The sequence below is a fragment of the Hyla sarda genome, chromosome 6 (assembly GCF_029499605.1).
Source record: "Hyla sarda isolate aHylSar1 chromosome 6, aHylSar1.hap1, whole genome shotgun sequence".
NCBI lineage: Eukaryota > Metazoa > Chordata > Amphibia > Anura > Hylidae > Hyla > Hyla sarda.
Window position 1 is genome coordinate 304,883,359 of NC_079194.1, and position 27,007 is coordinate 304,910,365.

At 43.9% G+C, this 27,007-nt stretch overlaps 1 protein-coding gene and 1 non-coding gene across 2 annotated transcripts in view; both read left to right on the top strand.

Moving 5' to 3' along the window:
* SBF2 (SET binding factor 2) overlaps window positions 1–27,007 on the top strand; it is a gene marked incomplete in the record, with an annotated part of 222,584 nt that overhangs the window by 176,816 nt on the left and 18,761 nt on the right. The window contains 8 exon segments of the mRNA XM_056528207.1: window positions 1,286–1,461; window positions 1,621–1,757; window positions 2,536–2,731; window positions 2,943–3,139; window positions 4,390–4,530; window positions 6,721–6,804; window positions 17,491–17,675; window positions 23,471–23,647. Coding sequence (XP_056384182.1) covers window positions 1,286–1,461; window positions 1,621–1,757; window positions 2,536–2,731; window positions 2,943–3,139; window positions 4,390–4,530; window positions 6,721–6,804; window positions 17,491–17,675; window positions 23,471–23,647 — 1,293 coding nt within the window.
* On the top strand, window positions 19,070–19,261 carry LOC130277925 (U2 spliceosomal RNA). The gene has a single exon (XR_008845638.1). It is a non-coding gene; the product is annotated as a U2 spliceosomal RNA (small nuclear RNA).

Genomic DNA, 27,007 nt, shown 5'->3' on the forward strand with positions numbered 1-27,007 from the left:
TTCTCAAGATTCCTGATCTTGTCCCTGTTCTCACAGCTGAGGGTTTGTTATTATGGCTTCACATGTGTCCGGGGATCTAGATCAGTGTTTTCTAAACAGTGTATCTCCAGCTGTTGCAAAACTACAACTCCCAGCATGCCCGGACAGCCAACAGCTGTCCAGGCATGCTGGGTGTTGTGGTTTTGCAACAGCTGGAGACACACTGTTTAGAAAACACTGATCTAGAGTGGTTAGGGGTACTCCGCCCCTATACCCCTTTAATGTGTTGATCCCAAGGTCCCATCTGATGCTCCCCTAAGGGCCCGTTCACACTATAGAAATGCCTTTTTTTTTAAAATTCTGGGCAGATTCCACATGCAGCAGCCTCCCATTGATTGTAAAGGAGTACTCTGCCTCTAGACCTCTTATCTATATACATGTATTTATGTATTTTTTATATACATTTATTTATGTTTATTTATATACATTTTATTAGTTATTTAGCTTTATTTATATTCATTTAAGTATTTTTTTAGGAACATTTATGTACCGTATTTTTTAAATACATTTATTTAATTTTATTTATAAATTTCTGTATCTAAATAAAGTGAAAAAAAATGTATATAAATAAAAATGCAAAAAAAAGTATGTTAATAAAAATACATAAACAATGTATATAAATAAATTAAATAAATACATAAATGTGTATATATAAAGACAAATACATAAAAAAATAATATATAAATATATATATATATATATATATATATATATATATCTGGATAGGCTATAAGGGAGTGCGGTTCTCTTACAAGAAATATATAATATTTAAATAAACACATTTATTTATGTATTTATTTGTATTATTTATTATGTTATATGTATTTTTTTTTTATGAAAATACATACCGTAAATAAGTGTGTGTGTGTGTGTATATATATATATATATATATATATATATATAAATAAATAAAAATACATAAATTTATAAAATTATATATACACTTATGTATATATATATATATATATATATTTACACACACACACATTTATTTATATATTTTTATTTATACACATTTATTTATGTATTTTTACTTATATACATTTATTTACTTTATTCATATACATTTATATATTTATATTTATTTATATACGTTTTTGTATTTTAATATACATTTACTTTTATTTATATATATTTATTTATGTATTTTATTTATGTACATTTATTTATGTATTTTATTAATATACCTTTATTTATATTTACTTGCTTTTTTTTTAAATTATTATTATGAATTCTCCCCTCTAGTTAATCAAAGTGGCGTTCGATGAAGAGGTCAGCCCGGAGATGGTGGATCTGTTTAAGAAGCAGCTGATGAAGTTCCGCTATCCGGTCTCCATCTTCAGCACATTCGCCTTTGCGGCGGGACAGGCGGCTCCGCCCATCATCTTGCCAAAACAAAAGGAAAAAAACACTTCGTTCAGGTAAGCATTTACGCTGCCTATTGCAAATACTACAACTCCCAGCATGCCCGGACAGCCGTTGGCTGTCCGGGCATGCTGGGAGTTGTAGTATTTGCAACACCTGGAGGTGCACAGTTTGGAGACCACTGCAGCTTAGCACATTATACTTTTTTTTCTTAGGACTCTTTCCAAAACGATAGTCAAAGGGGCGAAACGGGCCGGAAAGATGACCATTGGGCGGCCGTACGTGGCCAAAAAGAAAACTGGAACAATATTGGAGGAACGTGGAAGCCGCAACGAGGACGACGACATCTCTGGTATAGAAATTGTTTGTGTTCCTTTAAATATGGCCTTGAGGGAGCTGCATACACAAATTGTCCTTGCCAAGATCACATTAAAGGAAAATTTCCAGGGTTAGGGTAAAATAGCCATAAACAGCACCACCCTGGCCCTTAATTGGTGTGTGGTATTTCAGCTCTGTTCCATTTAAAGGGGTACTCTGCCCCTAGACATCTTATCCCCTACATCCCAGACATCCGGAGCGAACTTCGTTCCTTGCCGGATGACTGGCAATGTGGGGCGGAGGCTCGTGACATCACTGCCACGCCCCCCTCAATTCAAGTCTATGGGAGGGGGCATGACAGGATCATCAAGGAGACCTCCTAGGGTGGGCTCTGATGTATGGCTTATAGCACAGCTACGCCAGACCATCAGCTATTATTGCCGCAGCTTCAGTCTACCGGCAACCATTATTACATCTCCGCCCATCTAATGCCCAATTGTCCATCCGGGGGCATGTCTGGAGTGAGTGGCCTTATTCTGGGCTTTGGTAATTACTTTCTTTTTTAACATAGTTACTGTTTAAATTGTTCTATTACAACATGTCATTGTGTTATATGGTTTAACATGATCCTGTCTTATGTCCCCTGATGAACTCTGTAAGGGGAGAGGAAACATGTTGAGACAAGTTCTTAGGGCAGTTGTTGTGGGGGGGGGGGAACGCTGCTCTGTTGTATCTCATCTATCTGGCTGTTCTACTGTGATAACATGTGACCGGCTGCCCTGATATCGGCTCATTTATCACTGTATTCACAGTTTCCGATGACAACGAGCTGCCGAGCACAACGCTGAAAGCAGCTGAGAAGTCTACGATGGAGCAGCTGGTGGAGCGCGCTTGTTTCCGGGACTACCAGCGCCTGGCGCTGGGGACCATCAATAACAGCTCCACGCGGCTGAAGTCCGAGCACTTCCGCGTAACGGCCATGAACCGGATGTACTCCCTGTGCCGGAGGTAGGTGGTGGCCCCTTTAATTTGTCCTATATTGAGGATGCGTCACTGCATTACTAAGGAGGTTTTGCTTATCAGAAGTCTGGAGAAGCAGAGTGACAACCACAATTTAAAGATGGCCTCCACAGGTGGCTATCCCAGAGTTCTGAGTGGTATCGGGGTCCTTCGCAGGAGTTTAAGAACGCCGGATGACCCCTATTCCTCTCTTCTCTAGTTACCCCGGTCTCCTTGTTGTGCCGCAGTCGGTCCAGGACAGCAGCCTGCACAAGGTCGCGCGATGTTACCGCCACAATAGACTTCCTGCTGTCTCCTGGAAAAACTCCAAAACAAACGCCATTTTACTCCGCTCCGGAGGTTTCCACGGAAAGACCGTTGTGGGTCTCTTTAAATCTCAAAATGCGCACACTGCCGGTGAGTGATGGGGTCCTGGGTGTACTGGTAGGGACTGGGTGTACTGGTAGGGACTGGGTGTACTGGTAGGGACTGGGGGTACTGGTAGGGACTGGGGGTACTGGTAGGGACTGGGGGTACTGGTAGGGACTGGGGGTACTGGTAGGGACTGGGGGTACTGGTAGGGACTGGGGGTACTGGTAGGGACTGGGTATACTGGTGGGGACTGGGGGTACTGGTAGGGACTGGGGGTACTGGTAGGGACTGGGTATACTGGTAGGGACTGGGGGGAGATTCATCAATCTATATAGAGTATTTTCTTGCGCAAAATCTTGCGCAAGGATATTTCCTGCGTTCTTTTTGTGCGTCTTTTTTGGTGGAACTTTTTCTAAAGATGTCACCCTTCAGGTGTACCCTAGAGCCTTTTTCCTGTAGACATGAATTTACTAACTGCGTCTTTTTTTTGCACAAATATACACCAGCTCTGAGCACACGTACAAGTCTGCCTTATATTTTTTTCAAGAGCTGAGATGGGCTGGATTCTATTACTGCACATGATTCACAGAGACCAGTGCACAAGTTTAGTACATTTTGCGCAGCTAAATGACAAATACACACAGCAGAAAAGGGTAAAAAAAAGCTCTACCATACACTGATGATGATGAATCCCCCCCCTATCCCCGGGTGTACTGGTAGGGACTGGGTGTACTGGTAGGAGGGAGTGGGTGTACTGGTAGGAGGGAGTGGGTGTACTGGTAGGAGGGAGTGGGTGTACTGGTAGGAGGGAGTGGGTGTACTGGTAGGAGGGAGTGGGTGTACTGGTAGGAGGGAGTGGGTGTACTGGTAGGAGGGAGTGGGTGGACTGGTAGGAGGGAGTGGGTGGACTAGTAGGAGGGAGTGGGTGGACTGGTAGGAGGGAGTGGGTGGACTGGTAGGAGGGAGTGGGTGGACTGGTAGGAGGGAGTGGGTGGACTGGTAGGAGGGAGTGGGTGGACTGGTAGGAGGGAGTGGGTGGACTGGTAGGAGGGAGTGGGTGGACTGGTAGGAGGGAGTGGGTGGACTGGTAGGGACGGGGCAGACTGGGGTGGACTGGCATCAAATGTGTGGACTGTGTGGACTGGGGTGGTCTAGGTATACTGGTGTGGAATGTGTGGACTGTGTGTACTGGGGTGGACTAGGTTTACTGGTGTGGACTGGGTGTACTGGTGTGCACTGAGTATATTAGTCACTTACTGTGCAATCACTTACCCCATGTCGTCGTCCCCCCACAGCCCCGGCCTCATCTCTAGAGTCGTCCAGCAGCATCGAGCAGGAGAAATACCTCCAGGCCCTGCTGAACGCCATCTCTGTCCACTACAAAGTGAACGGCAACGGAAGCAACACCGTGCGGCCCACACTGGCCCTGTCACCAGGTAAGAGATGGAGGAGGCGAGATTGTCCTATCCCTGATTTAGCTAAAGGGGAACAACACTCACATCAAGATCTCTGTTTTAGCTAATCATATGGTTAATTTTATTTCAATCTGATTGGGTGAGCACTGCATGAGCCCCGAGATAAAGGATCAATACTGATCATAACCAGTGGCCTAAAAGAATGTCGTCAATGTAACGGTGCAATACAGGATATGTGATGTATGTACACAGGGACCCCACCAGCAGAATAGTGAGTGCAGCTCTGGAGTATAATACAGGATATAACTCAGGATCAGTACAGGATAAGTAATGTAATGTATGTACACAGGGACCCCACCAGCAGAATAGTGAGTATAATACAGGATATAACTCAGGATCAGTAATATAATGTATGTACGCAGTGACCTCACCAGCAGAATAGTGAGTGCAGCTCTGGAGTATAATACAGGATATAACTCAGGATCAGTACAGGATAAGTAATGTAATGTATATACACAGTGACCTCACCAGCAGAATAGTGAGTACAGCTCTGGGGTATAATACAGGATATAACTCAGGATCAGTACAGGATAAGTAATGTAATGTATGTACACAGTGACCTCACCAGCAGAATAGTGAGTACAGCTCTGGAGTATAATACAGGATATAACTCAGGATCAGTACAGGATAAGTAATGTAATGTATGTACACAGTGATCTCACCAGCAGAATAGTGAGTACAGCTCTGGAGTATAATACAGGATATAACTCAGGATCAGTACAGGATAAGTAATGTAATGTATGTACACAGTGATCTCACCAGCAGAATAATGAGTACAGCTCTGGAGTATAATACAGGATATAACTCAGGATCAGTACATGATAAGTAATGTAATGTATGTACACAGTGACCTCACCAGCAGAATAGTGAGTACAGCTCTGGAGTATAATACAGGATATAACTCAGGATCAGTACAGGATAAGTAATGTAATGTATGTACACAGTGACCTCACCAGCAGAATAGTGAGTACAGCTCTGGGGTATAATACAGGATATAACTCAGGATCAGTACAGGATAAGTAATGTAATGTATATACGCAGTGACCTCACCAGCAGAATAGTGAGTACAGCTCTGGAGTATAATACAGGATATAACTCAGGATCAGTACAGGATAAGTAATGTAATGTATGTACACAGTGACCTCACCAGCAGAATAGTGAGTACAGCTCTGGAGTATAATACAGGATATAACTCAGGATCAGTACGGGATAAGTAATGTAATGTATGTACACAGTGACCTCACCAGCAGAATAGTGAGTACAGCTCTGGAGTATAATACAGGTTATAACTCAGGATCAGTACAGGATAAGTAATGTAATGTATGTACACAGTGATCCCACCAGCAGAATAGTGAGTACAGCTCTGGAGTATAATACAGGTTATAACTCAGGATCAGTACAGGATCAGTAATGTAATGTATGTACACAGTGATCTCACCAGCAGAATAGTGAGTACAGCTCTGGGGTATAATACAGGATATAACTCGGGATCAGTACAGGATAAGTAATGTAATGTATGTACACAGTGATCTCACCAGCAGAATAGTGAGTACAGTGAAGCTTTGATATGGGAATCGATATACTGTAGTAGTTTTGGGGCCCCTGGATCACAGGTTTTCTCCAATATTTATGAATAATTTTTTATTTCCATGAAACATAGGTTTCCGCCTGGTTGCACTTTCATGTAACCATACAATGGTGGGGGGGTCTGCTTGTATATTTGGTTAAGTCTTCACCGGCCTCCTATTCTATGGCGGTGATCATGTGACGGGGTCGGGTTCACTGGAAGGTAAGGCTATGCGGCAGGCGGAGACTCATGTGACTGGAAAAATCGACAACTAAAGACTTAATCAGCTTAGCGTTTCCTTACATGATTCGCCGTCTTCTCTGGGAAACCGGACCCTGAGGAAATCATGCATGCTCGGCTTTCCCCAACATCCAGGCCCTAATCCATTAATGCTGCATTTAATGATTCTTATTAGGAGGAAACCAACCGGGGAGATGGAGGGGGGGGGGCGGGGGTCATGTGTCCGCAGTGTAACATCCTCACCCATGTTCTGTGTTACATTTAACATTGTTTTTGTTTGTTTTCCTGTTTTTTGTTGTTTTTTTGTCGCTGTCATTGTCTTCATCTGTTTTGACCGACTTCAGGCAGCGCCAGAAAGAGCGGAGGGGTTAAGCATGTTGTGCCAGGACACTTGGATGGCAGTCCGTCCAATAGCTTTACCCGAGGAGGTTAGTAAGTCAGAGATCTGCGACTACAAATTGATGCCGCAGCAGCAAAATAAAATGGAGGTTCCAGTCATGCATCATATGGTCTTCGGGCGGCCCCCATGGGGGAGGGGTGCTACTGCTGCAGGATTCTCTGTGATCAACTGTAATGGGCACTGAATTTTCAAGAAATTGTGCCCCCATATAGTTGTAGTTTTCCTCAGTGCCTCCATATAGTAGTAGGCTCCCTCTGTGCCCACATACTTCCTGCAAATAGTTGTAGGTCCCCATATGGTAGTAGGCGGCCCCTATACAGTAGTAGACCCCCTCTGTACCCCCATATAGTTGTAGGCCCCCACACTACCACAATGTAGTAGTCAGCCTCCCCCTCTGTGCCCAATATAATTGTAGTTTACTTTATTGCCCCCATGTAGTAGTAGGCTCTCTCTCTGTCCCCATACTTCCTCCATATTGTTGGGAAACGCTTCCCTAATAGGACCCGGTAAAGGGCATTCACACTAATAAATAATTAAAAAATTGTCTCCAATAAACATGTTCCGAAATCCTTTTAAGAAGCACCCTGGGGTTTTGAGGTATTTTTGTCCATATCATGCACATTCACCATCACTAGTCCTACAGCACCATCTGTTTCATTCCAGCACAGTTGAATACATGTGTTTCATTACTGTAACTGAGTCACGTGATCACTAGCCTAAACCACAGGAAATTGTACTATTTGAGTGCAACTATGCAAATCACATAACAAAAAAAAAAGTTGATTTGCCTTTCAGGGTCTCTGAAAAGCTTCAGTTACCAGAAGTGGTTGTGACTCTGTATCTGTTACTTCCGAAACAAACAAATGTTGGCCCTGAAATTATTCTAGAAAATGAAGTATTTCTCATAGGAAATAGTTTTGCTATACACATGTTTATTCCCTTTGTGTGTGTATATATATATAGAGAGAGAGAGAGAGAGAGAGAGAGAGAGAAAGAGAGATCTCCTCTCCTCTGTATATATATATAGATCTCCTCTCCTCTGTGTATATATATATATATATATATATATATATATATATATATATATTGCAGTAACACAGGTTTTGCTATACACATGTTTATTCCCTTTGTGTGTATTGGAACTAAACCAAAAAAGGGAGGAAAAAAGCAAATTGGACATAATGTCATCAAACTCCAAAAATGGTCCGGACAAAATTATTGGCCCCTTAACTTAATATTTGGTTGCACAACCTTTGGGAAAAATAAGTGAAATCAGTGTCTTCCTATAATCATCAATAAGCTTCTTACACCTCTCAGCCGGAATTTTGGACCACTCTTCCTATAACCATCAATAAGCTTCTTACACCTCTCAGCCGGAATGTTGGACCACTCTTCCTATAAGCATCAATAAGCTTCTTACACCTCTCAGCCGGAATGTTGGACCACTCTTCCTATAACCATCAATAAGCTTCTTACACCTCTCTGCCGGAATGTTGGAACACTCTTCCTATAAGCATCAATAAGCTTCTTACACCTCTCAGCCGGAATGTTGGACCACTCTTCCTATAAGCATCAATAAGCTTCTTACACCTCTCAGCCGGAATGTTGGACCACTCTTCCTATAACCATCAATAAGCTTCTTACACCTCTCAGCCGGAATGTTGGAGCACTCTTCCTTTACAAACTGCTCCCGGTCTCTTATTGGAAGGCGCCTTTTCCTAACCGTAATTATAAGATCTCTCCACAGGTGATCAATGGGATTTAGATCTGGACTCATTGCTGACACTTCAGAACTCTCCAGCGCTTTGTTTTCGTCCATTTCTGGGGCTGTTTGACGTATGTTTGGGGTCATTGTCCTGCTGGAAGACCCAAGATCTCGGACACAAACCCAGCTTTCTGGCACTGGTCTGTACAGTGCGACCCAAAATCCATTGGTAATCCTCAGATTTCATGATGTCTTGTACACATTCAAGGCCCCCAGTGCCAGAGGCAGCAAAACAACCCAAAACATCACTGACCTCCACCATATGTCACTGTAGGTACTGTGCTCTTTTCTTTGTAGGCCTCATTCCGTTTTCGGTAAACAGTAGAATGATTTGCTTTACCAAAAAGATCTATCTTGGTCTCATCTGTCCACAAGACGTTTTCCCAGAAGGATTTTGGTTACTCAAGTTCATTTTGGTAAAATGTAGTCTTGTTTTTTCTGTCTCTGTGTCAGCAGTGGGGTCCTCCTGGGTCTCCTCCATAGTGGGGTCCTCCTGGGTCTCCTCCATAGTGGGGTCCTCCTGGGTCTCCTCCATAGTGGGGTCCTCCTGGGTCTCCTCCATAGTGGGGTCCTCCTGGGTCTCCTCCATAGTGGGGTCCTCCTGGGTCTCCTCCATAGTGGGGTCCTCCTGGGTCTCCTCCATAGTGGGGTCCTCCTGGGTCTCCTCCATAGTGGGGTCCTCCTGGGTCTCCTCCATAGTGGGATCCTCCTGGGTCTCCTCCATAGTGGGGTCCTCCTGGGTCTCCTCCATAGTGGGGTCCTCCTGGGTCTCCTCCATAGTGGGGTCCTCCTGGGTCTCCTCCATAGTGGGGTCCTCCTGGGTCTCCTCCATAGTGGGGTCCTCCTGGGTCTCCTCCATAGTGGGGTCCTCCTGGGTCTCCTCCATAGTGGGGTCCTCCTGGGTCTCCTCCATAGTGGGGTCCTCCTGGGTCTCCTCCATAGTGGGGTCCTTCTGTGTCTCCTCCATGGTGGGGTCCTCCTGGGTCTCCTCCATAGTGGGGTCCTCCTGGGTCTCCTCCATAGCGGGGTCCTCCTGGGTCTCCTCCATAGCGGGGTCCTCCTGGGTCTCCTCCATAGTGAGGTCCTCCTGGGTCTCCTCCATAGCGGGGTCCTCCTGGGTCTCTTCCATAGTGGGGTCCTCCTGGGTCTCCTCCATAGCGGGGTCCTCCTGGGTCTCCTCCATAGCGTTTCATTTCATATGAATGTGGACAGATAGTTCGCGCTGACACTGATGCTCCCTGAGCCTGCAGGACAGCTTGAATATCTTTGGAACTTGTTTGGGGCTGCTTATCCACCATCCGGACTATCCTGCGTTGACACTTTTCATCAGTTTTTCTCTTCCGTCCACACCCAGGGAGATTATCTACAGTGCCATGGGGTTGTAAACTTCTTGATAATGTTGCGCACTGTGGACAAAGACAAATCTAGATCTCTGGAGATGGACTTGTGACCTTGAGATTGTTGATATTTCCCACAAATTTGGTTCCCAAGTCCTCAGACAGTTCTCTTCTCCTCTTTCTGTTCTCTCCTCCTCTTTCTGTTCTCTCTTCTCCTCTTTCTGTTCTCTCTTCTCCTCTTTCTGTTCTCTCCTCCTCTTTCTGTTCTCTTCTCCTCTTTCTGTTGTCCATGATTAGTGTGACACACACAGACACACAATGCAAAGACTAAGTGAACTTCTCTCCTTTTTATCTGCTGTCAGGTGTGATTGTTATATTGCCCACACCTGTTACTTGCCCCAGGTGAGTATAAAGGAACATCACAGGCTGGAAACAATCTTATTTATCCACAATTTTGAAAGGGGCCAATAATTGTGTCCGGACCATTTTTGGAGTTTGGTGACATTATGTCCAATTTGCTTTTTTTCCTCCTTTTTTGGTTTAGTTCCAATAAACACAAAGGGAATAAAAATGTGTATAGCAAAACCTGTGTTACTGCAATATATATATATATATATATATATATATATATATATATACAGAGGAGAGGAGATCTATATATATATATATACACACACAAAGGGAATAAACATGTGTATAGCAAAACATGTGTTACTGCAATATATATATACAGAGGAGAGAAGATCTATATATATATATATATATATATATATATATATATATATATATACAGAGGAGAGGAGATCTATATATATATATACAGAGGAGAGGAGATCTATATATATATATATATATATATATATACACAGAGGAGAGGAGATCTATATATATATATATATATATATATATATATATACAGAGGAGAGGAGATCTATATATATATATACAGAGGAGAGGAGATCTATATATATATATATATATATATATACACAGAGGAGAGGAGATCTATATATATATATATATATATATATATATATATATATATATATATATACAGAGGAGAGGAGATCTATATATATATATATATATATATATATATATATATACAGAGGAGAGGAGATCTATATATATATACAGAGGAGAGGAGATCTATATATATATATACACACAAAGGGAATAAACATGTGTATAGCAAAACATGTGTTACTGCAATATATATATACAGAGGAGAGAAGATATATATATATACAGAGGAGAGGAGATCTATATATATATATATATATATATATATATACAGAGGAGAGGAGATCTATATATATATATATATATATATATATATATATATATATATACAGAGGAGAGGAGATCTATATATATATATATATATATATATATACAGAGGAGAGGAGATCTATATATATATATATATACAGAGGAGAGGAGATCTATATATATATACAGAGGAGAGGAGATCTATATATATATATATTGCAGTAACACAGGTTTTGCTATACACCTGTTTATTCCCTTTGTGTGTATTGGAACTAAACCAAAAAAGGGAGGAAAAAAGCAAATTGGACATAATGTCATCAAACTCCAAAAATGGTCCGGACAAAATTATTGGCCCCTTAACTTAATATTTGGTTGCACAACCTTTGGGAAAAATAAGTGAAATCAGTGTCTTCCTATAATCATCAATAAGCTTCTTACACCTCTCAGCCGGAATTTTGGACCACTCTTCCTATAACCATCAATAAGCTTCTTACACCTCTCAGCCGGAATGTTGGACCACTCTTCCTATAAGCATCAATAAGCTTCTTACACCTCTCAGCCGGAATGTTGGACCACTCTTCCTATAACCATCAATAAGCTTCTTACACCTCTCTGCCGGAATGTTGGAACACTCTTCCTATAACCATCAATAAGCTTCTTACACCTCTCAGCCGGGATGTTGGACCACTCTTCCTATAAGCATCAATAAGCTTCTTACACCTCTCAGCCGGAATGTTGGACCACTCTTCCTATAAGCATCAATAAGCTTCTTACACCTCTCAGCCGGAATGTTGGACCACTCTTCCTATAACCATCAATAAGCTTCTTACACCTCTCAGCCGGAATGTTGGAGCACTCTTCCTTTACAAACTGCTCCCGGTCTCTTATTGGAAGGCGCCTTTTCCTAACCGTAATTATAAGATCTCTCCACAGGTGATCAATGGGATTTAGATCTGGACTCATTGCTGACACTTCAGAACTCTCCAGCGCTTTGTTTTCGTCCATTTCTGGGGCTGTTTGACGTATGTTTGGGGTCATTGTCCTGCTGGAAGACCCAAGATCTCGGACACAAACCCAGCTTTCTGGCACTGGTCTGTACAGTGCGACCCAAAATCCATTGGTAATCCTCAGATTTCATGATGTCTTGTACACATTCAAGGCCCCCAGTGCCAGAGGCAGCAAAACAACCCAAAACATCACTGACCTCCACCATATGTCACTGTAGGTACTGTGCTCTTTTCTTTGTAGGCCTCATTCCGTTTTCGGTAAACAGTAGAATGATTTGCTTTACCAAAAAGATCTATCTTGGTCTCATCTGTCCACAAGACGTTTTCCCAGAAGGATTTTGGTTACTCAAGTTCATTTTGGTAAAATGTAGTCTTGTTTTTTCTGTCTCTGTGTCAGCAGTGGGGTCCTCCTGGGTCTCCTCCATAGTGGGGTCCTCCTGGGTCTCCTCCATAGTGGGGTCCTCCTGGGTCTCCTCCATAGTGGGGTCCTCCTGGGTCTCCTCCATAGTGGGGTCCTCCTGGGTCTCCTCCATAGTGGGGTCCTCCTGGGTCTCCTCCATAGTGGGGTCCTCCTGGGTCTCCTCCATAGTGGGGTCCTCCTGGGTCTCCTCCATAGTGGGATCCTCCTGGGTCTCCTCCATAGTGGGGTCCTCCTGGGTCTCCTCCATAGTGGGGTCCTCCTGGGTCTCCTCCATAGTGGGGTCCTCCTGGGTCTCCTCCATAGTGGGGTCCTCCTGGGTCTCCTCCATAGTGGGGTCCTCCTGGGTCTCCTCCATAGTGGGGTCCTCCTGGGTCTCCTCCATAGTGGGGTCCTCCTGGGTCTCCTCCATAGTGGGGTCCTCCTGGGTCTCCTCCATAGTGGGGTCCTCCTGGGTCTCCTCCATAGTGGGGTCCTCCTGGGTCTCCTCCATAGTGGGGTCCTCCTGGGTCTCCTCCATAGTGGGGTCCTTCTGTGTCTCCTCCATGGTGGGGTCCTCCTGGGTCTCCTCCATAGTGGGGTCCTCCTGGGTCTCCTCCATAGCGGGGTCCTCCTGGGTCTCCTCCATAGTGAGGTCCTCCTGGGTCTCCTCCATAGCGGGGTCCTCCTGGGTCTCTTCCATAGTGGGGTCCTCCTGGGTCTCCTCCATAGCGGGGTCCTCCTGGGTCTCCTCCATAGCGTTTCATTTCATATGAATGTGGACAGATAGTTCGCGCTGACACTGATGCTCCCTGAGCCTGCAGGACAGCTTGAATATCTTTGGAACTTGTTTGGGGCTGCTTATCCACCATCCGGACTATCCTGCGTTGACACTTTTCATCAGTTTTTCTCTTCCGTCCACGCCCAGGGAGATTATCTACAGGGCCATGGGGTGTAAACTTCTTGATAATGTTGCGCACTGTGGACAAAGACAAATCTAGATCTCTGGAGATGGACTTGTGACCTTGAGATTGTTGATATTTCCCACAAATTTGGTTCCCAAGTCCTCTTTCTGTTCTCTTCTCCTCTTTCTGTTCTCTCCTCCTCTTTCTGTTCTCTTCTCCTCTTTCTGTTGTCCATGATTAGTGTGACACACACAGACACACAATGCAAAGACTAAGTGAACTTCTCTCCTTTTTATCTGCTGTCAGGTGTGATTGTTATATTGCCCACACCTGTTACTTGCCCCAGGTGAGTATAAAGGAACATCACATGCTTGAAACAATCTTATTTATCCACAATTATGAAAGGGGCCAATAATTGTATCCAGACCATTTTTGGAGTTTGGTGACATTATGTCCAATTTGCTTTTTTTCCTCCTTTTTTGGTTTAGTTCCAATAAACACAAAGGGAATAAAAATGTGTATAGCAAAACCTGTGTTACTGCAATATATATATATATATATATATATATATATATATATATATATATATACAGAGGAGAGGAGATCTATATATATATATATACACACAAAGGGAATAAACATGTGTATAGCAAAACATGTGTTACTGCAATATATATATACAGAGGAGAGAAGATATATATATATATATATATATATATATATATATATATATATATATACAGAGGAGAGGAGATCTATATATATATATATATATATATATATACAGAGGAGAGGAGATCTATATATATATATATATACAGAGGAGAGGAGATCTATATATATATACAGAGGAGAGGAGATCTATATATATATATATACAGAGGAGAGGAGATCTATATATATATACAGAGGAGAGGAGATATATATATATATATATATATATATATATATATACAGAGGAGAGGAGATCTATATATATATACAGAGGAGAGGAGATATATATATATATACAGAGGAGAGGAGATCTATATATATATATATATATATATATATATATATATACACAAAGGGAATAAACATGTGTATAGCAAAACCTGTGTTACTGCAATATATATATATACAGAGGAGAGGAGATCTATATATATATATATATATATATATATATATATATACAGAGGAGAGGAGATATATATATATATATATATATATACACACAAAGGGAATAAACATGTGTATAGCAAAACCTGTGTTACTGCAATATATATATATATATACAGAGGAGAGGATATATATATATATATATATATATATATATACAGAGGAGATCTATATATATATATATATATATATATATACACAGAGGAGAGGAGATCTATATATATATATATATATATATATATATATATATATATACAGAGGAGAGGAGATCTATATATATACAGAGGAGAGGAGATCTATATATATACATATATATATATATATATATATATATATAGAGGAGAGGAGATATATATATATATATATATATATATACAGAGGAGATCTATATATATATATATACACAAAGGGAATAAACATGTATATAGCACTCCATCTTCTTGAAACATTTCAGGGGCGCTAACATTTACGGCCATGACTGTATAGAAGGTTTTTAATTAATATATAAATATAGTTTTCACCTTATAAATAAGCTGCAGAGTCGTCTCTTTTATCATTGGTTCTGTGGATGATTGAGATGTTAAATATTTTATTATTATTGTTGTGATTAGTGAGAGTTCTCCATGTGTCATGTGACGTCTCCTGAGCTGTGATACGCTGTATCTAATCTCCGTTCTCTCCTCTGCTGGCTGTCGTCTCCGTTTTGTTCTGCTGTGTAACCTTCTTCTCGCTTTCTTCCTCCTCCGCTGACCAGTTCTGGGGTACAGGGATAAACTCTTCTCTCAGACACATCTCACAGCTAAGGAAAGGATACAGAATACAGGTACCTGCCCCGAGCCCTCACCTCCATCATCCTGCAGACATAGAGCCATCACCTCCATCATCCTGCAGACATAGAGCCATCACCTCCATCATCCTGCAGACATAGAGCCATCACCTCCATCATCCTGCAGACATAGAGCCATCACCTCCATCATCCTGCAGAGATATAGAGCCATCACCTCCGTCATCCTTCAGAGATATAGACATAGAGCCATCACCTCCATCATCCTGCAGAGATATAGATATAGAGCCATCACCTCCGTCATCCTTCAGAGATATAGATATATAGCCATCACCTCCATCATCCTGCAGACATAGAGCCATCACCTCCATCATCCTGCAGAGATATAGAGCCATCACCTCCATCATCCTGCAGACATAGATCCATCACCTCCATCATCCTGCAGACATATAGAGCCATCACCTCCATCATCCTGCAGAGATATAGAGCCATCACCTCCATCATCCTGCAGACATAGAGCCATCACCTCCATCATCCTGCAGAGATATAGATATAGAGCCATCACCTCCGTCATCCTTCAGAGATATAGACATAGAGCCATCACCTCCATCATCCTGCAGAGATATAGCTGTAGAGCCATCACCTCCGTCATCCTTCAGAGATATAGATATATAGCCATCACCTCCATCATCCTGCAGACATATAGAGCCATCACCTCCATCATCCTGCAGAGATATAGAGCCATCACCTCCATCATCTTGCAGACATAGATATAGAGCCATCACCTCCATCATCCTGCAGAGATATAGAGCCCTCACCTCCATCATCCTGCAGAGATATAGAGCCCTCACCTCCATCATCCTGCAGACATAGATATAGAGCCATCACCTCCATCATCCTGCAGAGATATAGAGCCATCACCTCCATCATCCTGCAGAGATATAGAGCCCTCACCTCCATCATCCTGCAGAGATATAGAGCCATCACCTCCATCATCCTGCAGACATAGATATAGAGCCATCACCTCCATCATCCTGCATAGATATAGAGCCATCACCTCCATCATCCTGCAGAGATATAGAGCCCTCACCTCCATCATCCTGCAGAGATATAGAGCCATCACCTCCATCATCCTGCAGACATAGAGCCATCACCTCCATCATCCTGCAGAGATATAGAGCCATCACCTCCATCATCCTGCAGAGATATAGAGCCATCACCTCCATCATCCTGCAGAGATATAGAGCCATCACCTCCATCATCCTGCAGAGATATAGAGCCATCACCTCCATCATCCTGCAGAGATATAGAGCCATCACCTCCATCATCCTGCAGAGATATAGAGCCATCACCTCCATCATCCTGCAGAGATATAGAGCCATCACCTCCATCATCCTGCAGACATAGAGCCATCTTCTCCATCATCCTGCAGACATATAGAGCCATCACCTCCATCATCCTGCAGACATATAGAGCCATCACCTCCATCATCCTGCAGAGATATAGAGCCATCACCTCCATCATCCTGCAGAGATATAGAGCCATCACCTCCATCATCCTGCAGACATAGATATAGAGCCATCACCTCCATCATCCTGTAGAGATATAGAGCCATCACCTCCATCATCCTCATCATCCTGCAGACAGAGGCTCCTCCTGTCACCCACCCTAGATATAGTTTCACCTTTTCATGTTCTTTTGCCCCATGGCGTGGTGGGAGGGTCAGAAGTGTAATGCCATATATTTATTTAGGTGCCAATATATGCAGTGCATGCTGTGGTTGGGCACTTGTTCTTGGTATGAGGCTGCACCAGCTGCCAGGCTGGCATTGCTCTCCTCTGGCCTGTATTGCTGTACAGCAGCTGCCTGGCATTATTCTAGTTCTTTCTGGCATTGCTCTCCTCTGGCCTGTATTGCTGTACAGCAGCTGCCTGGCATTATTCTAGTTCTTTCTGGCATTGCTCTCCTCTGGCTCACTTGCTGGTGCCCTCTGGTTGTATTGATATCATTGTGCCCGCTGGCTGCCCGACTAGCCTCAGTTCTCACACACACAAAGTGCTGTTTCCATAACTTGTCCTTCTGTGTCCAGGTGTTTGGGCCAGTCTGCGCTCCAGCAATCGCCTTATCACCACCCAAACGCCACTGGTCGATGTTGGTGCTCGGCTTTCGGGGAAGGATCCCACCCCATCCTACACGGACCATACTACACTGCAGAACCAGCTGCTGAAGCGCCCTGCCGCCCTGTATATCTTTGGGGAGAAATCTCAGCTAAGGGTAAGAAGTCACAGCTGTATATAATCTGTACCTGACTACCTGACTGCTGCGTATAATCCGCACCTGACTACCTGACTGCTGTGTATAAACCGCACTTGACTACCTGACCGCTGTGTATAATCCGCACCTGACTACCTGACAGCTGTGTATAATCCGCACCTGACTACCTGACTGCTGTGTATAATCCGCACCTGACTGCTGTGTATAATCTGTACCTGACCGCTGCGTATAATCTGTACCTGACTGCTGTGTATAATCTGTACCTGACCGCTGCGTATAATCTGTACCTGACAGCTGGGTATAATCCGCACTTGACTGCTGTGTATAATCTGTACCTGACTGCTGTGTATAATCTGTACCTGACTGCTGTGTATAATCCGCACCTGACAGCTGTGTATAATCCGCACCTGACTGCTGTGTATAATCTGTACCTGACTGCTGTGTATAATCCGCACCTGACTGCTGTGTATAATCTGTACCTGACCGCTGCGTATAATCTGTACCTGACTACTTGACCGCTGCGTATAATCTGTACCTGACCGCTGTGTATAATCTGTACCTGACCGCCGCGTATAATCCGCACCTGACCGCCGCGTATAATCCGCACCTGACCGCCGCGTATAATCCGCACCTGACCGCCGCGTATAATCCGCACCTGACCGCCGCGTATAATCCGCACCTGACCGCTGCGTATAATCCGCACCTGACCGCCGCGTATAATCCGCACCTGACCGCCGCGTATAATCCGCACCTGACCATTCTGTGTAGAGGTATCCAGTGCTTCCTAGTTCGTACCGGAACTGCAGTGAAGACTGACCTATAAACACCTGCAGAATATTTGGCAAAAAAAAATTAAAAATATATAGAATTTTTCATAATAATGCAGATTTGTGTGTAATTCGGGATCCTTGGAGAACAGGGTGACTCCCCCTTTGGGCGCTGTAATGGCGGCCATTTGTCTCCCATCGCTCAGTGAGTACAGACACATGTAGCAGAGGCAGAGCGGTCTCCTGTGTAGCTGAGCTCAGGGCGCTGTTTGTCGCGGTCCCGCTGAGCACTAGACTTTATCTGCACATTCCCCACATAGCGGCGACTATCCGCGCTCTTCTTACCATTGGCCTCCGCTTTACATACACATCGCCATGATCCCACGACCCCTTCCTGTAACCCGTCGTGCCTGCCGGCCGTTGCTCCTCGGGTGACATTCTTCTTCCTATCTCCTTCCATTTTTTGGTCTTGGTCCAAGAACATCAGCGGCTGAAATTCCTGAAATCGCAATCAAAAATTCTCTGAGAAGAATCAGACGTCCGATCTCCTGTTCCTAGAAAGGAATCTCCTCCATCCTGGAGAGAGTCAGGAGACCAGAACATTACGGGTCTGGTGAAATATTTCATTTTGCTTCTCGGCCTTTTGGCTAAGATCAAGTGTAGTATGTGTTCTTATCGGTTTCATGCCGGTGGCAGGTGACGCTGGTGGGGATGGGTGCTGCATGGTAGGGGGCAGGTGTACTGGGGCACCATGATCTCTGCTCCTTGTGGCACTCACCTCTTGATTCCCGGCCTTCTGACTAGGATCAGAGACATATTTACAGATCCGTCCGGATGTCCGGGCAGTATATCTGCACATTTACTTATTTATTTTTCTCACTGTGTCACTTTTTGCGTGTTGTGTGTCCACAGGATTGTTAGGATGCGGTAGCCCTTCTGGGTGTCCCTCCTGGTGGTCTAGGGGAGGTGTGTGTGGCCATTAGGTTCTGCACCTCCCTGCAAACACCCCGGGTCCTCCTGCATGGGCCGGGTACCTACCGTTATCAGCTCTGCGGGCAGATACCTCAGCTAACGCCAAGGGGGGGGCGGGAGCATTTGTGGTCCCTTAGTAGCTTCGGCAAAAAGGGACATCGAACCTGGAACCTCACAGGTACCTTTTGTTCCGGAGGCGAAGGGTAAGGTTTGTTGGGGGCCTCTATCCTATCGGAGAAGGGCTTGCGATAGACCGCATCCTTTGTGTCACACGTTTGCACTTTTTCTTGCACTTTGCACTTTGGGTTATATATATATAATTCATTTTGCGCTCTTTTTCCAGACGAGTTCTGCGTCTAAAAATTCAAACACAACATAATAAATTCTGTGGATTTTTTTAAAGGAAGCATCGATGAGCCCCCCACATCCTACAACACCTGGGAAGTGGAATATACCTGCACGTGTTTTTTGGCGCTAAGGTCATTTTTACGCAGTTGATAAATAAAAAAAATCTGTCTAAGCCACGCCCCGTCCAAAAATGACAAGACGAGCAAAAACTGCTACAAAAACAATTGCAAGTATGGTGCATGGCCTTCCAAACTGGAAAATCACAGTGATAGATGGCACCCCCTAAATGGCACCTGTGTAACCTCTTTGTCTGCCCAGTGATAAATGGCGCCCCCTAGGTGTCCAGCTGCGTGTGTAACCTCTTTATCTGCCCAGTGGGGGGGGGGGTTATAGTTTTCTGTTAGAATTTTCGGGATTCATTGTAACCATTACAGACCTGACACATTGTAGCACCTGTTACAATTGTTTCCCTTTCCAAACAATCCGATGTGGTATACGCAGCCTGCGCGACACACTGTAACGAACTAACATCACAGGAAAAGACTGTCTCCAGTGGTTACATGTAACCTCTTTATAAAACCCCCTTAACCATGGCGATCTGGGGGTTATATTTCCTTAAAAGGGTACTCCGCTGCCCCATCGTTCGAAAGATTTTGTTCCCCAACGCTTGGAGCGGGCGGAGGGGGTCGTGATGTCATGACCCCGCCACCCCCACCCAGCTGGGACCCCCACGATCAGACATCGTATCCCCTATCCTTTGGATAGGGGATAAGATGTCTAAGGGCCTGAGTACCCTTTTAATTTATTTTTAAAGCACGAACATATTCCGCAGCGCTGTAAAGAGCTGGTCCTCACTCAGATCATTCACAATCTAAATTCCAAATCAACTTACCGGCATGTATAGTAGTGTTGGAGGCAAACGAGAGGAAACCCACTCAAACACAGGGAGAACATACAAACTCCATACAGTACACAGGGAGAACATACAGAAGGGAGAATGTACAAACTCCCTACAGAATGCAGGCATAACATACAAACTCCTTACAGAACACAGGGAGAACATACAAACTCCCTAAAAAACACAGGGTGAATGTACAAACTCCTTACAGAACACAGGGAGAACATACAAACTCTTTACAGAATGCATGGATAACACACAAACTCCTTACAAAACCTAGGGAGAACTTGCAAACTCCCTAAAAAACACAGGGTGAACGTATAAACTTACAGAACACAGGGAGAACATACAGAAGGGAGAATGTACAAACTCCTTACAGAATGCAGGCATAACATACAAACTCCTTACAGAACACAGGGAGAACATACAAAGTCCCTAAAAACACAGGGTGAACGTACAAACTCCTTACAGAACACAGGGAGAACATACAAACTCTTTACAGAATGCATGGATAACACACAAACTCCTTACAAAACCTAGGGAGAACTTGCAAACTCCCTAAAAAACACAGGGTGAACGTATAAACTTACAGAACACAGGGAGAACATACAGAAGGGAGAATGTACAAACTCCTTACAGAATGCAGGCATAACATACAAACTCCTTACAGAACACAGGGAGAACATACAAAGTCCCTAAAAACACAGGGTGAACGTACAAACTCCTTACAGAACACAGGGAGAACATACAAACTCTTTACAGAATGCATGGATAACATACAAACTCCTTACAGAAGCTAGGGAGAATATACAAACTCCTTACAAAACACAGGGAGAACATACAAACTCCTTACAGAACACAAGGTTACAGGAGTATCTGGAGGAAAACGACGCAAATTTACAAGAACACACAAACTCCTGGCAATTGTTGTAAAACTCACAAACTCCTGGCAATTGTTGTCCATGGTGGGATCCTAGAGCTGTAAGACAACAGTGCGAGCTATGAGTTCTAGTTTTCTGTGATAATTTTCAGGAGCTGTGCTTGCTGTCAGTGAGTGGATCAATTCTTCCCATACATAGACGGGACACATTGTACAGCAGTTGTTACAATTGTATCCATTTCTAGACACTTTCTGCCCTCCGTACTGACACAGTGTAACAAACCATCATGGGGGCTTGTGCTTAGCCCGCAGTGGTGTTTTGTGACACTGTAATCACATTATATCGTTTTATTATAATAAACAAGGGAGATAATCTCCAGGCAACCACAACGCGCTCCCGGGCTCTGTACCAAGGCCGCCGACCCTCACGACTATCCTGTGTGTCGCTGTTAGTTAGAATGCAGTTATGTGAAGCTTCTCTGGCCCTGCGGCCTTTCTGGCACCTTACTGACATTTATTAAATGATGTCCCCATCTTGCCCCGCCCCCCACCCCCACTTCCCCCACCGCGCTGTTTGTGTTCGGTCAGAGGGCGCAATAGTTCATTATATAGAACGGATCTGGAACTCAAAGCTTCTCAATATAAACACACGGACGTGATGAAAGATGGCGACGACCTTGTGACAGTGTCTGGTTCATCAATGCTACATATCAAAGGAATGACACATCTTCACCTTTATAAAGAGATCATGTGACACATCTTCACCTTGTAGAGAGATCATGTGATACATCTTCACCTTGTAGAGAGATCATGTGACACATCTTCACCTTGTAGAGAGATCATGTGACACGTCTTCACCTTGTACGGAGATCATGTGACACATCTTCACCTTTATAAAGAGATCATGTGACACATCTTCACCTTGTAGGGAGATCATGTGACACGTCTTCACCTTGTAGAGAGATCATGTGACACATCTTCACCTTTATAAAGAGATCATGTGACACATCTTCACCTTGTAGGGAGATCATGTGATACATCTTCACCTTGTAGAGAGATCATGTGACACATCTTCACCTTGTAGGGAGATCATGTGACACATCTTCACCTTGTAGAGAGATCATGTGACACATCTTCACCTTGTAGGGAGATCATGTGACACATCTTCACCTTGTAGAGAGATCATGTGACACATCTTCACCTTGTAGGGAGATCATGTGACACATCTTCACCTTGTAGAGAGATCATGTGACACGTCTTCACCTTGTAGGGAGATCATGTGACACATCTTCACCTTTATAAAAAGATCATGTGACACATCTTCACCTTGTAGAGAGATCATGTGACACGTCTTCACCTTGTAGAGAGATCATGTGACACGTCTTCACCTTGTAGGGAGATCATGTGACACGTCTTCACCTTGTAGGGAGATCATGTGACACATCTTCACCTTGTAGAGAGATCATGTGACACATCTTCACCTTGTAGGGAGATCATGTGACACATCTTCACCTTGTAGGGAGATCATGTGACACGTCTTCACCTTGTAGGGAGATCATGTGACACGTCTTCACCTTGTAGGGAGATCATGTGACACGTCTTCACCTTGTAGGGAGATCATGTGACACGTCTTCACCTTGTAGGGAGATCATGTGACACGTCTTCACCCTGTAGAGAGATCATGTGACACGTTTTCACCTTGTAGGGAGATCATGTGACACATCTTCACCTTGTAGAGAGATCATGTGACACGTCTTCACCTTGTAGAGAGATCATGTGACACATCTTGACCCTGTAGAGAGATCATGTGACAGATCTTCACCTTGTAGAGAGATCATGTGACACATCTTCAGCCTGTAAGCAGATGATCTTTCAGGATGACGCCGGGGGATGTCTCCTTACAGTGAACATTGTCTCTTCGTCCCCTCAGGGCTTCAAGTTTGACTTCGCTCTGAATTGTGAGTTTGTGCCGGTGGAGTTTGGCGACAACCGTCAGGTGAAGGCGAGTTTTAAGAAGCTTATGCGCGCCTGCGTGCCCAGCGCTGTGCCGGGGGACTCAGACGCCACCTTCTTCAAGTCGCTAGGAGACTCCGAGTGGTTCCTGCAGGTCAGTATCATGCAAATCCTGGATGGAGTTTACGGTATTGTGACTATACATATCAATTTTAAAACTGTGTATATACAAGAATGTAACTACTATAATACTGCCCTCTATATACAAGAATATAACTACTATAATACTGCCCTCTATATACAAGAATATAACTACTATAATACTGCTCCTATATATACAAGAATATAACTACTATAATACTGCCTCCTATATACAAGAATATAACTACTATAATACTGCTCCTATATACAAGAATATAACTACTATAATACTGCTCCTATATACAAGAATATAACTACTATAATACTGCCTCTTATATACAAGAATATAACTACTATAATACTGCCTCCTATATACAAGAATATAACTACTATAATACTGCCTCCTATATACAAGAATATAACTACTATAATACTGCTCCTATATACAAGAATATAACTACTATAATACTGCCTCTTATATACAAGAATATAACTACTATAATACTGCCTCCTATATACAAGAATATAACTACTATAATACTGCCTCCTATATACAAGAATATAACTACTATAATACTGCCTCCTATATACAAGAATATAACTACTATAATACTGCTCCTATATACAAGAATATAACTACTATAATACTGCTCCTATATACAAGAATATAACTACTATAATACTGCTCCTATATACAAGAATATAACTACTATAATACTGCTCCTATATACAAGAATATAACTACTATAATACTGCTCCTATATACAAGAATATAACTACTATAACACTGCTCCTATATACAAGACTATAACTACTATAATACTGCTCCTATATACAAGAATATAACTACTATAATACTGCTCCTATATACAAGAATATAACTACTATAATACTGTCTCCTATATACAAGAATATAACTACTATAATACTGCCTCCTATATACAAGAATATAACTACTATAATACTGTCTCCTATATACAAGAATATAACTACTATAATACTGCTCCTATATACAAGAATATAACTACTATAATACTGCTCCTATATACAAGAATATAACTACTATAATACTGCTCCTATATACAAGAATATAACTACTATAATACTGCTCCTATATACAAGAATATAATTGCTATAATACTGCCTCCTATATAAAAGAATATAACTACTATAATACTGCCCCTATATACTAGAATATAACTACTATAATACTGCTCTGTGTCACCTCTCCTTAATGGCGTACGGCAGTGGTCTCCAAACTATGGCCCTCCAGATCTTGCAACACTACAACTCCCTGCAAGCCCGAACAGCCAATGGCATGCTTGGTGTTGTAGTTTGCAACATCTGGAGGGCCTCAGTTTGGACACTACTGCCTACGGTATTATAAGCGAACCACCATGCTGTACATTATTGGCCCCTTTCAATATTGTGGATAAATAAGATTGTTTCAAGCATGTGATGCTGCTTTATACTCACCTGGGGCAAGTAAAAGGTGTGGGCAATATAAAAATCACACCTGAAAGCAGATAAAAAGGAGAGAAGTTCACTTAGTCTTTGCATTGTGTGTCTTTGTGTGTCACACTAAGCATGGACAACAGAAAGAGGAGAAGAGAACAGAAAGAGGAGGAGAGAACAGAAAGAGGAGAAGAGAACTGTCAGAGGACTTGAGAACTAAAATCGTGGAAAAATATCAACAATCTCCAGGTTACACGTCCATCTCCAGAGATCTAGATTTGTCTTTGTCCACAGTGCGCAACATTATCAAGAAGTTTACAACCCATGGCACTGTAGATAATCTCCCTGGGTGGGGACGGAAGAGAAAAACTGATGAAAGGTGTCACTGCAGGATAGTCCTGATGGTGGATAAGCAGCCCCAAACAAGTTCCAAAGATATTCAAGCTGTCCTGCAGGCTCAGGGAGCATCAGTGTCAGCGCGAACTATCTGTCCACATTTATATGAAATGAAACTCTATGGAGGAGACCCAGGAGGAGGACCCCACTATGGAGGAGACCCAGGAGGACCCCACTATGGAGGAGACCCAGGAGGACCCCACTATGGAGGAGACCCAGGAGGACCCCACTATGGAGGAGACCCAGGAAGACCCCGCTATGGAGGAGACCCAGGAGGACCCCTCTATGGAGGAGACCCAGGAGGACCCCGCTATGGAGGAGACCCAGGAGGACCCCGCTATGGAGGAGACCCAGGAGGACCCCACTATGGAGGAGACCCAGGAGGACCCCACTATGGAGGAGACCCAGGAGGACCCCACTATGGAGGAGACCCAGGAGGACCCCGCTATGGAGGAGACCCAGGAGGACCCCGCTATGGAGGAGACCCAGGAGGACCCCGCTATGGAGGAGACCCAGGAGGACCCCGCTATGGAGGAGACCCAGGAGGACCCCGCTATGGAGGAGACCCAGGAGGACCCCGCTATGGAGGAGACCCAGGAGGACCCCTCTATGGAGGAGACCCAGGAGGACCCCACTATGGAGGAGACCCAGGAGGACCCCACTATGGAGGAGACCCAGGAGGACCCCACTATGGAGGAGACCCAGGAGGACCCCACTATGGAGGAGACCCAGGAGGACCCCGCTATGGAGGAGACCCAGGAGGACCCCGCTATGGAGGAGACCCAGGAGGACCCCGCTATGGAGGAGACCCAGGAGGACCCCTCTATGGAGGAGACCCAGGAGGACCCCACTATGGAGGAGACCCAGGAGGACCCCACTATGGAGGAGACCCAGGAAGACCCCACTATGGAGGAGACCCAGGAGGACCCCACTATGGAGGAGACCCAGGAGGACCCCACTATGGAGGAGACCCAGGAGGACCCCACTATGGAGGAGACCCAGGAGGACCCCACTACGGAGGAGACCCAGGAGGACCCCACCATGGAGGAGACCCAGGAGGACCCCACTATGGAGGAGACCCAGGAGGACCCCACTATGGAGGAGACCCAGGAGGACCCCACTGCTGACACAGAGACAGAAAAAACCAAGACTACATTTTACCAACATGAACTTGAGTAACCAAAATCCTTCTGGGAAAACGTCTTGTGGACAGATGAGACCAAGATAGAGCTTTTTGGTAAAGCAAATCATTCTACTGTTTACCGAAAACGGAATGAGGCCTACAAAGAAAAGAGCACAGTACCTACAGTGACATATGGGGGAGGTCAGTGATGTTTTGGGTTGTTTTGCTGCCTCTGGCACTGGGGGTCTTGAATGTGTACAAGACATCATGAAATCTGAGGATTACCAATGGATTTTGGGTCGCACTGTACAGACCAGTGTCAGAAAGCTGGGTTTGTGTCCGAGATCTTGGGTCTTCCAGCAGGACAATGACCCCAAACATACGTCAAAAAGCCCCAGA